Source organism: Columba livia, chromosome 17, assembly GCF_036013475.1.
Source record: "Columba livia isolate bColLiv1 breed racing homer chromosome 17, bColLiv1.pat.W.v2, whole genome shotgun sequence".
NCBI lineage: Eukaryota > Metazoa > Chordata > Aves > Columbiformes > Columbidae > Columba > Columba livia.
This window is the reverse complement of record NC_088618.1, coordinates 6,296,140-6,310,606: the sequence shown is the minus strand read 5'-3', so window position 1 is coordinate 6,310,606 and position 14,467 is coordinate 6,296,140. Positions and strand designations below refer to the sequence as shown.

The 14,467-nt window shown below is 55.5% G+C and overlaps 1 protein-coding gene across 11 annotated transcripts; it reads left to right on the top strand.

The window, feature by feature from the left end:
- The first annotated feature begins 168 nt into the window (after nucleotides 1-168).
- Nucleotides 169-14,394, top strand: TPST2 (tyrosylprotein sulfotransferase 2). Of its 11 annotated transcripts, none has more exons than XM_005498191.3 (7): nucleotides 169-414; nucleotides 7,739-7,807; nucleotides 9,982-10,889; nucleotides 11,684-11,882; nucleotides 13,101-13,151; nucleotides 13,357-13,405; nucleotides 14,000-14,394. In XM_005498191.3, the coding sequence occupies exons 3-6, from the start codon at nucleotides 10,054-10,056 to the stop codon at nucleotides 13,384-13,386; spliced, it is 1,116 nt and encodes a 371-aa protein (XP_005498248.2). In that variant the 5' UTR covers nucleotides 169-414; nucleotides 7,739-7,807; nucleotides 9,982-10,053; the 3' UTR covers nucleotides 13,387-13,405; nucleotides 14,000-14,394. The 11 variants fall into 11 exon arrangements, with proteins under 11 accessions (XP_005498248.2, XP_064889722.1, XP_064889719.1 ...); XM_065033650.1 differs by lacking the exon at nucleotides 13,357-13,405 and adding an exon at nucleotides 9,506-9,669; XM_065033647.1 differs by lacking the exon at nucleotides 13,357-13,405 and adding an exon at nucleotides 8,889-9,322.
- The last annotated feature ends 73 nt before the right edge of the window (nucleotides 14,395-14,467 follow it).

Here is a 14,467-nt window from a genome sequence, read left to right as displayed (position 1 = left end):
GCCGCGGGCACGGTGCGGGCAGCCTCGGCGCTCGCTGGGGGCCGCGTCCCGGCAGGGGCTGCCCGTGGGGCACACGCGTGTCCCGGGCACACGCACCCCCGCTGCGGGCACACGCGTGTCGCGTGACACCGCCACACAGCCGCGCGCGCCCCCGGCGCCGCCCGCGGGGCGCATGCGCAGTGGGGCGGGGATCCCGGCCCCGCGTGCGCGTGACGTCGCCGCGTCTCGCGCCGCTCCGGGCCGGCGGCGGCGGTGGTGGCCCCGGTGAGACGGGGGGGATCGGCACGGCGGGGGCTGAGTGTGCCCCAGCGCCGGGGCCGCACCGTGTCCCCCCGCCGCGGCACCGGGCTGTGCGGCGGACGGTGCTCGGTAGCAGCGGGCGTTGGGAGCACCGCGGGCAGCGCTCGGTGCAAGGTGAGTGGCGTGCAAGGTGCTCGGTGCAAGGTGTACGGTGCAGAGCGGACGGTGCATGGAGCGGCGTGGGTGCTTGGTGCGTGGGGGATGCAGGGTGCTCGGTGCACGGAGTCATGCAGGGGCCGTGCTGTGCAGTGCGGGGTGTGCAGAGGGTAGCGCAGGGTACTTGGTGCACAGCAGGCAGTGCACAGTACAGGGTGCTCAGCGCAGGGTGCAGTGTGCGGTGCTCCAGGTTCCTTTTTTCCTGCCTTACCACATGCTCTCCTCACCTCCGGGCTACCTGGCAGCTGTCTGGGAGCCAGCACCAGGCTGTGCCCTCCACCGCCCATGCCTCGCCGTGCAGCACAATAGTGTGGAGAGCAGGCTGGGGCACACTGCCCATCAGTAGGCACCAGACAGCTGGGGCTGTCTGTCCATCTGTCCAGGCACCCGAGGCTGCCCGCCTTTGCTGGGGCAAGCGTGGTGGTCTGGGCAAGTGCTTGGTGAGAGACTGCACCCGCAGATTTTGTTTGGCGTCAGCCTCAGCTCTTGGGATGAAAGGTTTTGGCAGCAGCTGAGATCTGGGCAGCTGCAGGTTCTGCTGGTGGCCTCAGGGTGTAGGTCCCTGGCATGGGGGTTGCAGATGGGCTCCTGCATGGCTGCCCACCCAAAACATCAGTGCTCTCCCTGCTCTGCCCATCTGTCACTGGGCCACTGCCCTGTGGTGGTGCATGCTAGGGATGTGAGTGCCACACTATTTCTGTAGCAAGATCGAGTTCCTTGGGACTGGTGGCTGGAGTCACAGTCCGTGGTGCTGCTGGCAGCATGTTCCTGCTGCCGGCAGCGTGAGCTGCCCCACGATCTTCCATGGGAAGGGTATGTTTTGCATTGCACAGGCCTTTGTTCTGTCCCTTGCTGTGTTTGTTTGCATGCTCGGGCTCTGTCCAAAAAACATCTCACAGCTTGAAAGCCCTTCACACATCTTCCTCTGCGAGTCAGAGCCCGGCCCCGCCAGCTGCTTGTACTTAATGTATGGGCGGTGAGTCTCCCCTTTGCACAGCTGTGCTCTTCTTTCATGCTCCAGTACCGAGCAAGGGTGAGTGGAGAGATTAAAATGATTTGTGCTAACAGGTTTCCAAATTTGTCATTGCTTTTCTGGGAATGCTGCAGCATGCTTGTGGGGGGCTTGTCAAGTGCCAACGCAGGTTCAAGTGTTTCTTCCAAGCAGGGTTTTGCAGCAGTGTGCCTGCCTGCAGCCTGTGCCCAGTGCCTGCCTGTGGCACTGGGCAGGAGCAGCCGTGCTGTACTGCCTGCAGAGAGGGGTGGCAGCCCCTAAAATTGGGGTGTGATTTCCAGCTCCAATATTCATAATCACACCAGGCGCTGGAGTTGGAGGAAGGGGCTGATGGATCTTGCTGACGCACTGATGAACACCCTCCCGGCAGCCTGGTGCTTTCTGAGCTTCCTCCGTTCCTGCGAGTCTCTGCCATGCCCATGTATGCTCAGGGGACGGCAGTGTCCTAGGCTGGGGACATGGAGGCGGGAGCTGCTGTGGGTCTCTCCAGGACACAGGTTGCTGGTGGTCTCACCAGCAGGATGGGCAGGCTGCTGCCGTTCTCTGCCTGTAGGTTTTAAAAACTGTATTAATAACTTCTGTTGCTATTTTAGGAAGCTCCTTCCAAAGGCAGTGTGCATTACAGATATGCTGAGCCTTCAGGGGATGTGCGGGATGGCAGGAGTGCTATAAAATGCAGTGACTGTCAAAAACATTTTTGGAGAGAGAAAACAAACACCCAGCAAGTGGTTTTATTTGGCACCATACAGATGCGTCTTCTGACGAATTGTGATGTGTTTAGGAAGCCTCAGTCGCATTCCTCAAAGTGTGCTTCACTTTGAATTTCGCAGCCCTCTGAGCGTGGGCAGTGAGCATGTGGGTCAGCAGAAGCTTGCCACGTTGTCCTCTGCCTGCTGTGCTGCATATCATTTTGCAAGCCTTGAGTTTGTGCGGTTCTCCTAAACTCCAGTATTGCAGGGATTCTCCTCAAAAAAATCCCATCTGAAGGTGAATGGTGCGTTTTTCCCTGCTTTTTGTGCCTGGTCCATCCTTTTGTACTGTCCTGGTGGCGTGGGTGCAGGCAGGATCATGGTACGGGTGCCTCTGCCAGGGGCAGGCCCTGCCCGTAGGAGCTGTGTGGCATGTGGCAGGTCCCCTGAGGAGCTCCCCTAGCCCCTGACAGGGTCAGCAAACCAGAACTGCTGGCAGCAGCAGAGGTTGCTCAATCCGCAGCACTCGGAAGTTAAGCAAGTGGCTGGTTCCCATCGCATGTTCCCTGGTGAGTGAGCCCAAACCCCGACTGGGGAATCTGCATGTGGCTGCGGTGTTGGGGTGCTTCTCCGTGGAGAAATGACGGTCAGCTCTGGGGCCGCTGCACGCTGCACGCTGCTGTGCCGGGCCGGGGCAGGGGGAGCAGCCGGGGTTTTTGCAGTACTCCTGTTCCTGCTTGGTGCTGGGGGTGGATCCTGCAGCATGAGCGACTGTGTCTGGCACTGGCTGTGCCTGGACATGCTGCAAGGGGGTGGGAGAGCATCCGGTCCCCCGGCACCCCCAAGCAGTTGTGCACACAGCTGGCTGCAGGCTAGCACTGCTGGATGGCATGTAGAGGAAGGACAGCATGTTGGGGAAGAAGAGCAGCATGCAGAGGAAGGGCAGCGTGCAGCTGCAGCCTTCAGTGGCCCGGCATTTGCACATGTCGATGGCAGCAGAGGAGCCAGGGCTCACAGCTGGGCTTCTGCAGACAGGAACTGAGCCGTGACGCACTCGGATGTGCTGTTCAGGGTAATCTGCACAGAGCAGCACATCTGGGAAGGACCCGATGCCTTTTCTTCCATCCATGGTTTCATGGGAGGAGCCTCCCCCATGCAGGGGCTTGGTGGGAGGTTGTTGCACATCCTGGCTGGGGCTGTGCCCGCACACGGGCTTTACGCTGTATCGCGTGGGAGGCCACGTATTCTCACATTGCTGAAGTTGGTGCTGGCAGCGCTCTGTGCCCTTCCCAGAATTACTGGCTTTGTGAGGATGCCAAACGCTCACCCTTGTGGCAGCTGCTATGCGGAACCTAGGGCAGTCGGTGCTCAGGACTGTGTACCCGCAGGGTGCAAAGGGACAGGGCGATGGGTACAGCAACATTCCTCCCCACCGCACTGCCTGGGGGTGTGCAGCCTGTTCCTCTGCCCACATTGCCCTCTGTTCATTCAGTGCCTTCGGCTCCGGGGACTCCTGGTGTTGCTGCGAGGGGAAATAAAATATTTTGATTTTGTTTTCTAAGCAAATTTGAGGTTTTGAGGTTTTCTTTTGCAGAAGCAACCTTTTATTTGCAAATCCTGATCTTTGTGTGTGCAAGAATGGAGTTTGTTGTGACTTACAGTTTCATGTGTGGATTTGGAAAATATTTTTTTGAAGATACTTAGTATTTTTCCTAGTGGTTCCTCAGACTTCTTTTTGTCCTTGATGTACGGTGGGCCCTGACCCCCCACATTCACCTGGGGGATCTTTGTTCAGTTTTGGGAGGGAAGAGTCAAGTTTGCAACGAGCACTGTGACTTAACACAGAGGCTACAAAATGTGGGTCCCTGGTCCCACAGCACTGCCTGCACCCCTTGTCTGTCTGTCACCGTTCCTGCAGTGGCACTCGTGGTGGCTTCGCCTTTGTCCCCTGAGGCAGTGTCTGCAGACTAATTAAGCAAAGGTAAAGCTCTGTGGGTTGATTAAAAGTCAGAAGCATTCTTGGGAAGTGCAGAGCTCCTGTCCTGTTGCAGCACAAGACATTTTGAAGCAAAGACCAAGTGGATCTGGGGGTCACAGACACCCCTCCTGCCCTGCACCTGTCCCTCGCAGCTTGTACCGGGGAGCTTGGTGGGGTTGGGGGTCTCCCTCCCCCACCTGTGCCCCATCCCTCAGCTAGGTCCCTCAGTGTCACCAGTGCCCCCCGGGCGCCTTCCCCAGCTCTGTCGGGCCATGGCTGGGCTGTGAGGGTGCGGTGGCTTGTGCCTCCCTCACCACCCTCTGCCAGCATCTTTCACTTTGGGAGTTTCATAATTAATAAGCCAGTTTGAGAGACAGGCTGTTGCCTCATGGAGAGGTTGGCAGAAGTGGGAGCTGTGGTTTCCATTGCCGGACGATAAAATGCCATCGCTGTGCTTGGAAAGAGAGGCGGGCGGAGCAAAGCTGCTGTAAATCGGTGGGATTTTTCTTATTTCAGGAACACGGTGGCATTGAGCAGGATAATAAAATGTTTTTCTGATCACAGCAGCCTTGAAGCAATAAACAAGCAGTGCATTTGTGCTGTGAAATGTCTGTCTGTCCTTTGTGGGTGTGATTTAGAGCCTGTTCAAGCAGGCTGGCGTGCTGTGCGGGCACCTCCGGGGCTGGTGCACCAGGCGTGGGGCTGGGGATGCCACCTCACGGGTTTGCTGAGTGGGGAAGCCGCAGTTTGCAGCCACTGTTTGCAGCCCCTGCAGCTGCTGCAGGGGAGCAGAGTGTTGGGTGCTGAGGCGCAAGCTGAAACAGTCCCGCTGTGGTTTGGGTGCTCAGACACTTGCTTAAACACTCCCTCATGCAGTCATTTGACTATTTCTTCCAATGTCAGTTGAGATGATGGCAGAGGAAATGGAAACCGCGGTGCTGTTTGTTCTACTTGGGGATTTTCAAAGGGACACATAGCCCTGAAGTGCTTTAAAATCCAGGTATTTTTACTGGGATCGGCTTCTGACTGCTGTAAATGCAACTGGGGTTGTGGCCTGTAGTGTGTCTTTAGCTTTAACAAGCAAAAACTGTCAATGTTGCTGTTCTTGCCACTTGGTGGCCTGAAAGCCACTTCTGTTTGGTTTTGTGGGTTTTTTTTTCTCTTGTTTCGCATGCTGTAGATGCCGTTCAACAGCTTGATTTCATGCACGTAAAAGCGGGCTCTCTTCTTACTGTCCGGAGCCTCGGGCCATTGCTCACCTGCAGCAAAGGTTTGTACAAAGCTCTTGTTCCACTGTGAGCAGCCGCACTATCGAGTGGGGTGGGCAGCAACCCACAGCGCGGGCTGGACCCTGCACCCACTGCCTGGCCATGCCCGTGGCATCGATCCTGGCTGGACCCTGCACCCACTGCCTGGCCATGCCCGCGGCATCGATCCTGGCTGGACCCTGCACCCACCGCCTGGCCATGCCTGCGGCATCGATCCTGGCTGGACCCTGCACCCACCGCCTGGCCATGCCCGCGGCATCGATCCTGGCTGGACCCTGCACCCACCGCCTGGCCATACCTGTGGCATTGATCCTGGCTGGGATGGATGAGCAGGAGCAACAGGGCTGGTGCTGCACTGGGTGAACCTCGGCTGTCACCGTGGCTGCCACCTCTTGCCAAACGTCCTAAAATCTTGTTCAGCTTTCGCTCAAGCTGCTTTGAAATTGAGATGGAGCAACACCCTGCGTGTTGCGTGCCAGCAGCCCATCCCTCCCTGCTCCTCGCTTGCAGCCTCTGCCTGCTCTTCCAGCTTTCCCGGGGCTCATTTTTCCCTCTCCTGTTTGCCGCTGGGACATGAGCATCCCTGTCCTGCACAGGGACATGCCATGGAGCCATGGGGTGCTTTGAATGCACGTTACGAGTTGCTACCAGGAGAGACCAGAAGAAGGACACGTGCCTTTGGAGGTGACAGGGTTTGTCTGAGCTCAGGTTGGGACAGGAGTGATCGCCATCAGCCAAGCTGTGTTTCTTTTTGTGTTGTATGCTGCGTGTGAGTTAACTGGAGACTATCAATTAAGTGATTAAATTTTGCTGATTTGTAAAGATGTGAACTAGATGCATTAGGGTATTTCTTGCTGACCACAGCTTCTGCTGCTGTTCTGCCCCAAAGACATTTGTAGTTCCTCATCCTTTTATTAAGCACCAATGATTTGAGCTAAAGTTTTCCAGGCCACACCTATGTCTTTTGGGCAAGTTTCAGTTAATCGCAGTAGTTTCTGGGAATGGAATTCAATGATAATATTAAGCTTCTCATAGAAACTGTTTTTGTTGTTTGTTTGCAACACTTTGCTGGTTTAAAAAATGGATTTGAGTTATTGCTTCATCACTAGGGATGGTGCACAGCTCTGGCTGCACCGGCACAGGGCTGTGCCAGCGTGGGACTGCTCTGGGTGGTGGGGCTGGTTTGCCTATTGCACAGCAGCAGGTGGAGGATGTGGAGGCTGCAGTGGGTGCTCGCTCGGCCATGGTGGCCGCATGGACCTGCGTGGTGCTGGGAGGCACCAGGAAGGAAGTTTGCAAGCGCATGTGTGTCTGTCTGTGCACACGCAGGAGCTGGAGTTGTTTCCGGAGCGGGGTGTCTTGGGGCCGGGCTGTTAAACCACCGCCGCTCTGTGCACCAGGTTGTTCGTGGCCCTGCAGAAGCGCATTTGGGGATGCAGCTGCTGCTGCACCAACCTGCAGCCTTATCAGGACCCAAAATCCCATGGTGGCTGGAGGCCAGGGCAGGATCAAGCAGAAAGCCTCGAGGGGAAGGAGGCCGGGCGATGCGTATGCTATGGATAAGCTCTTGCAAAGTTCCTGCTGGGTGGAGTTTCCCTCTGTTTTTTAATTAGTGCTAAAGTGGAGGGGCTGCATGACGTTTTACGACAGCTTGGCAGAAGGGGAGGAGACTCCTGGGTGGCTGGAATAACAATTAGTGTCTGTCCTTGAAGTGTTCTCAAAAACATCCTCTGAGGCTGGGACACCATCGTGCACGAAGGGGCAGTGTGGGCAGCTCCCGACACTGAGGTTGGTGTTCCTGTCACCATGCCAGACCCGGGCAGTCCTCTGGCCTCGACTCCCTTTGCTGTGACTGCTCTGGGGACTCTTGACCACAGTCTGACTTGTGCCCCATGTCAGCCTTTGTCCCAACGCCTGCGGTGGGCGACTCTGGAGCTGCTGCCTCTGGGATGTGCTGTTGTGCCGGTCACTTGCGTGCAATGGAACCGTGCCACGACCCGGCTGTCGTCTCCTGGCTTGTCCACATCCCAGCTGCTCCTGTCCCCTGAGGCTTCTCCCTTCCAGGAGACTTTATTTCCTAAAAGAGCAGCCGCCTTACCACTTCCCTCGCTTTCTCCTTCTGGCTCAGCACTGCCAGCAACGAGTCACGGCTGTGCCGTGTCTGGCTGCCAGCACTGCCCAGCACCACCAGCTTCAACGAGACCACCATCCCCAGGCTGGGAGGGTGACTGGAACAGGGGAATGTGCCGAGGGGGAGGGCACCGCTTGTCACCGCACACACAGATGCCTGTGAAAAAATACACAAATTGATATTGTGGCTTTTCTTTCCCATCAGGTATTTTTGCGGCCACCTGTGTTCCAGCATGGTGCTGGGCTAGCAGCAGCATGTCTGTACTGGGGGAAGGTAAGCACAGTGGATGGCAGCGCCCAAGGACGGGTTCCCTGGTGACACTGGGCAGGGGCTGGTGAATATTTCATGTGTCTGTGCACACCATGTTAATATTGTATTGCCTTCACAAGCTGACAAGAAACGGCCTAAGCCTTGTTTATGTGAATGCCTGATCAGCATGCAAAATAAGGAAAACTTTCTGCCTGTAGCACCTCCTGTGTCCTTGTTTGTCACTGCTCTGCTGTCACTGTCACTAGCACCCGTCCTCCTCCACGCTCTCTGTTCTCTTGCCCTGATGGTGGTGGGGGACGGAGCCCCTGGCTGCGGGTCACAGCCTGCCCCTGTCCTGCAGTTCCCGAGAGGTGCCCAGGGTCAGCTGCTGGAACTTTTGATTTCTGCTTCCTGTCACCAGCTGCAGTGGGTCTCAGTCCCACTCTGATGTGCCGTAGAAGCCCCAAGAGCTCCCTGTTTCATGCTGGAGCGGAAAGCTCTTGGAGCCAGGCTGTCTGCCCTGCCGGGGCAGCAGGACGATCCCAGGGACACGGTACTTTGTCCCGCAGGTGCTGCCGACACCACCGGCTCCCAGCCAGCAACATGAGTGAGTTCCTTTGTTCCCCTTTGGTGGCACTGGGGCTGGAGCTGCTGGGAGCATCTTGGTGAGAAGCACTCACTGTAAAGCACTTTTTTTGCAAAGAACAGAGCACTTCTATGCTCTGTCAGCCTCCTTTTAAACTGCAGAGCTTTCCCGCTAATTAGCCCGTCTTGGTCTGCAGAGCTGTAATTATTCCAGTTGGCCTTAAATCCTGACTGCTCCAGCTACAATGCATTGAAATGGGTCTTGCGGCATTTGCAATTATTTTTAGGGTGAATATTTGAATATATTTACATGACTGAAACAGATCAAGATAGCAGGAAGGAGCAGATGAGCACTTGTCTTTTTAATGGGTCTTAGTGCTTAGTGCTGCAAAAATGCAAGAGCTGTTTGTTGTTCCTTCTGATTTACATCTAAACAAATGGCCCGGCATTTGACTTTTTGACTGTTATACTAGTATGTGGGCACGCATTTGGAACCGTTAAACTGTGGTATGTTAACCAGGTTGGCCAGGATGTTAACCACGGTTCTAAAGAGCTACGAAAATAATTTTGAGCTAAAGAGCTTTGCACCGGCCACCACTCAATGTGCTCTTTCATGGAGAGAGTCGAGAGGAGAAACTGTTTTTCTGGAGCAGTTCTCTGGCCTGTCAGCAAAACAAAACACACGGACGTCCCGTTCCTTCCACTCCATTCAGCTCCCGCCCCGGCCACATAATCACAAAGACTGTGGAAGCCCAGAGGAGGATTGCAAAACCTGGGCTTGCAAACAGAGCCGGGGGGAGGACACAGTGCCAGGGAGTGCAGGAGTCCCTCCCGGCTGGGCACAGAGCAGGGGACTTGCAGAAACTGCCGCCTTCCTGCTGGGGATCCTGGCGAGACACAGAAAACCCCAAACATCTTAATGCCAGATGAAGCCTTCAAGGATTTTTCTGTAAGGTCAGTCTCTGGAGAGAGGGCGTTTAATGCTGACTCTGTGTGTTACTGTAGGCCTGCAGATGGTTTAATTTCTCAGTGTTTTGTTCTAATGGGTAACTGCTTCTCCTGACTCAGACCCTTAAAATTTGCATGCGATGATTTTGTTTTTCTCGGATTTCACCTTTCCCCCCTCTCCTGTGACAGCACATGGAAACTAAGGAGAATGCAGGAAGGAGGCAGGTGGCTGAGGAGTGAGGAGCCGGACCTGAGCTCAGCTTTGGGAGGAAGGAGAACTACAGGGAGGTTTGGGCTTCACCTGGGATGGAAGAAGCTCTCTCCAAAGATTTCTTTTTTTAAGGACTGACTGGGTATGCATGGCTGCTCCTCTCTGAGGTGTTCCCTGGAGCTTTGCTCCAGCTGTAAACTGTAAAGCGTTGCTCCAGCTGTAAACCTGTGATTCTGGGTATGCAAACAGCCCAGAAGCAATCTCTTTGGGTGTGTACTGAGGCAGACTTTAGTCACCATCTATGTAGAAAGCACCTGGCCTGGAAACTGCTGATAAGTGCAAAAGGTGATGAAAGGCTGGGATGGTGTCAGCATCCCTGGGGAGCCGGGCTGGACGCAGGGCTGGGCTGGGTCGCGGCTTCGGCAGCCCTGACTGTGCTCTGCTTCTCTTACAGATGCCTGTGGGGCTGAACGCTTGCTAGCTGGACGCTGAAGCGCGGCCAGCAGCCTGTGCAGGGGACAGCAGGATGCGGGTCACCACAAGGAGGGTGCTGCTGGTAGTGGGCTCGGTGGTGGCCGTGATGGTGACCCTGCACTTGGGCCAGCAGGTCCTGGAGTGCCAGCAGGTCCTGAGCGAGAGGAGACACAGGCTGATGCGACCCGAGAGCGAGGAGCTAGTCGTGATGGACTCCAACCACGTCGAGTACCGCTACAGCAAGGAGATGCCTCTGATCTTCATCGGCGGGGTCCCGCGCAGTGGCACGACGCTGATGCGGGCCATGCTGGATGCGCACCCTGAGGTGCGCTGTGGGGAGGAGACCCGCATCATCCCCCGCGTGCTGGCCATGCGGCAGGCCTGGTCCAAGTCAGGGCGGGAGAAGATGCGCCTGGACGAGGCAGGGGTGACGGACCAGGTTCTGGACTCCGCCATGCAGGCCTTTATCCTGGAGGTGATCGCCAAGCACGGCGAGCCGGCCCGCTACCTGTGCAACAAGGACCCCTTCACACTGAAGTCCTCTGTCTACTTGTCCAGGCTGTTCCCCAATGCCAAATTCCTCCTGATGGTTCGGGACGGCCGGGCGTCCGTCCACTCCATGATCACGCGGAAGGTGACGATCGCCGGCTTCGACCTGAACAGCTACCGGGACTGCCTGAGCAAGTGGAACAAGGCGATCGAGGTGATGTACGCTCAGTGCCTGGAGCTGGGCCGGGCGCGCTGCCTGCCCGTCTACTACGAGCAGCTGGTGCTGCACCCCGAGCGCTCCCTGCGCGCCGTCACCACCTTCCTGGGCATCACCTGGAGTGACGCGCTGCTGCACCATGAGGAGCTCATCGGCAAGCCCGGCGGGGTGTCGCTCTCCAAGTGAGTGTCTTGGCTCCTGCTCTCGGCTTTCCGAGGAGCCGTTTAGTGTCACTAGAGCAGGTCCGGGCTCAAACCAGGGGCAGGGGCACGTCAGCGGTGTTTGTGCGTGCCTTTCAGGGGCAGAAGTCACAGCATGTACGGTTTTGCTGTGATCAGTTTTGTGTATCTGAGTAGAAGACAGTTTGAATAACAGTGATCCATTGTACCCAACAGAGCAGCTTCTCAGGCGAGGATTTTGGGATATGGGATTTTGACGGTGCAGAAGTGATTTTGGTCCCTAATTTGAAAAGAACTGCTTGCTCTGAAATGTGAGCTCTTTAATGACTCCTCTCTCCACCCATCTTCAAATACCTCCTTACTCTGATTAGTTTTGCTGCTAATGAGCAGCTTTTAGCAGTGAACGGCAATTCTTGCCGGGTTTGGTGCTGGTATTGCAGAGTAAGGGAAACACCGGCTTGGTGCAGACACACCCCAGCACTCCCGCTGTGTGCCAGTGTGCTGCCTTCCCCCACCTTCCTCTCCTCTTTTAATGCTCTTTATTTCCTAAATGGAGGCTTAAGTCTAACTTAGCCCAATTTAATCAGTTGTGTAAGGAAACTGTACAAATGGTCTTTGTGTAAATTGGTCATGCCCAGGTGGTGAGGGCAGTGAGAAGGGCGATGGGCATTTGTGCTGCACCCGTGTCTTGGGCATTGGAAGTGACATGTTGAGGTGGCTTTCCTGTCTGAGCTCAGAACACCTGTGAAATCCAACCTTAGTGTCTTGTTTTGTTTCTCTTTATTATTCTTCCCTAGGATAGAAAGATCAACAGACCAGGTTATCAAGCCGGTGAACATGGAGGCGCTGTCAAAGTGGATTGGGCACATCCCGGGGGATGTGCTCCAGGACATGGCCCATATCGCACCGATGCTGGCCCGGCTTGGCTACGACCCCTATGCCAACCCCCCCAACTACGGCCACCCTGACCCCTTGGTGGTCAACAACACGCACAGGGTGAGTGCGGGGACAGGCAGTGACCTGGAGACGGGGTCCTGAACCCCCAGAGCCCCCTGGAGCAGAAGCGCTGAACCAGATCAGAAAAGAGCCAGAGAGGAACAAACACTCCTTTGGGAGCCTGGGAGCAACAGACACATGGTTACACGGGGATGATGTCAAACCAGATGTGTGCAGGAGGTTGAGCCTGGCATGGCCCAAGCTGGTGATGATTTTGGGGTGGTGTCATTTCTTCTGCTGTGGCAGACGCTGCCCTGTCCCTCCCTGACCCAGCCCAGCTCTCACAACGGGCCGTGGAAGTTACTGGTGTGTGCTGGTGTTATCTGGGAGTGCAGCTGCCACACCAGACACGTCAGTCTGGCCCCGGAGGACGCTCAGACGGTGCCGTGTCCCTCTGTTGCTCCCACAGTCCCAGGGGAGTGCAGAACTCGTAATGCATTTGCGCAAAAACAGGAGACTTTTTTTTTTTTTGAATATTGACTCATGCCCGTGGAGCAGAGCTGGAAGCAGCTGCAGAGCCACAGACAGCGCTTACTAGAGGGAGTTCCTCGTGCTTTCGGGGGGAAATGTTTCCTCCTGGGGCTGAGGCTCCCTGAGCTTTGCTGTGCTCCCGGTGACGCTGCCCTTGGACGTGGTGTCCTTTGTCATGCTGGTGGGAGCAGGGGATTGTGGTGGGACTAGTCCCCGTGGCACTGTGTGCAGGGTAGGCAGGCGGGTAGCAGCACCGATCTGGCAGGTCAAAGAGCTTCCCTGGGGCTGGTCCATGCTCTGAGGGCTCTGCTCTTACGGCTTCTCCTCACTCTCTCTGCTTCCTGGGACCTGTTCCAGGTGATTTGGGTGAACATGTGCCCTAGACAGGGTTAAGGACAGTTTGAGTCTCTGATGTGGACCTTTCAGTACTATTTCGGGTTGAATTTGGAGAACTGGCGTGATGGTAAAGACAAAAATACTCTCCCCTCCCAGGCTGAGGGGGAGAATCGCTTGTGTCGGTTCCCCGCCCCAGCAGGAAGCGGCTCCCTGTCTTTGCCTACAGTCAGGAAGGAGGAAACCTCCTGCTTTTGCCCTAATATAGCACCAGGATGTAGAACAAACACCTGTCAGGGTGTTCTGGCTGGCTACAGTATACTGGGACATAAGACACAGTTAATGAGATGGATTTGCTGATGTTCTCAGAGCCACCACCCCTGAAGGGTCACTCCAATCTTCTCTTTTCCACAGGTTTTAAAAGGGGATTACAAAACGCCAGCCACTTTGAAAGGTCACCCACAGGTAAGAGTCCGATGTCCCTTGAGGACTCTGCCCTGTTCTGTGCCTGGTCCCTTCCTCGCTCATATGGGTGTTTTTGGGCTGGACAGCTTGTGCTGCTCTCCGTGTCCCAAACGTTCCCTTTTCTCACTTTGGGGAATGCAGTGCGAGTGCTTTGAGTTGCAGATGGCAGCTTAAGGCTGAGCCTCCTGTCTCTGGGTTATTCTAGGTGACTCAGAACACATCGTCTTCTCACTAAGAAAATTAATGATTTCCAGGTAAGACTTTGTGCTTTGTTTTGGGACTCAGGCAAATCCACCCACATTGCTCCAGGGCAGCATTTTGCTTGTGTAACTTCTCGTGCCTGTGGATTAACCTGTTCTGTGAGATGATTTCTCAGAAAATCTTCCCAGCTCTGGAAATGCGCTTATTTCAGCAAAATCGGAATCGGCCGCTTGGGGGGGTCGTTACCACCTGTCCCCACGGGAGCTCCGAAGGGGACGTGGAGCTGATGGAGCCACTCCCTGCCTGGGACGGGACAATAAAGCAGCTGCATCTGCTGCCGGTTTGGGAAAACAAAGCTGCTGTTCATATATCAGATGTTTTTCTCTCTCTCTTCCCAGTTATCCTCTATGCTAAAACATACAGTAACATTTTTCTCTACTAAAAATTACTCCTTAAAAACTACTTTTTACGTAAAAGCAGTATATTGCACTAAAAAAAATACGAGAAGCATTGAGCGAGAATGGAAGTTGTGTGCCCGGTTCTGGTTTCAGTCTCTATTTTTTGCACTGTTTTGGTGCTTTATAGCCCTGGATTGGGCACCTGCAGCGGGTCCCACTCCTCACCTGTGTGTTGTTCTTTTCTTCCAGAATGCTGCAAATGGCCTTTTGTTGCCCGACAAAGAAGAGTTTGCAAGGGCACCAGTGGAAATCGGTTCTCCAAGCATATTGCTTGCTCCTGTATTGCCAAAATGCCCGCCGCACGGAATGTATTTGCATTTATTTGCAAAGGCTGAGCACGTCCTGCGCCGGGTGGAGCCGGCTCTGGGAACCCACTCCCATGTGCGGGGAAGGGGTTTCGTGCCACGGCTGGACTCGTTAATCGCGTTTCGGTGTCTAATTAGTGGGTGTCCTGCCCCTGTGGAGCCTTTGTCGTGCCAGTGGCCTCCCCCCTTCCTTCACCGTGACTTACAGAGGCTATTGCAGAGTTAATATATGAGCCCGCCCCTTCCTCTCCTGCACATGATTAAAATGGTGTTTTAATAGCCGGGCTCTGCGCTCCCTCTCTGGTCCTCCACCGTCCGTGCAGGCCGCCCAACCATAGAGGCGTAGCGGCCA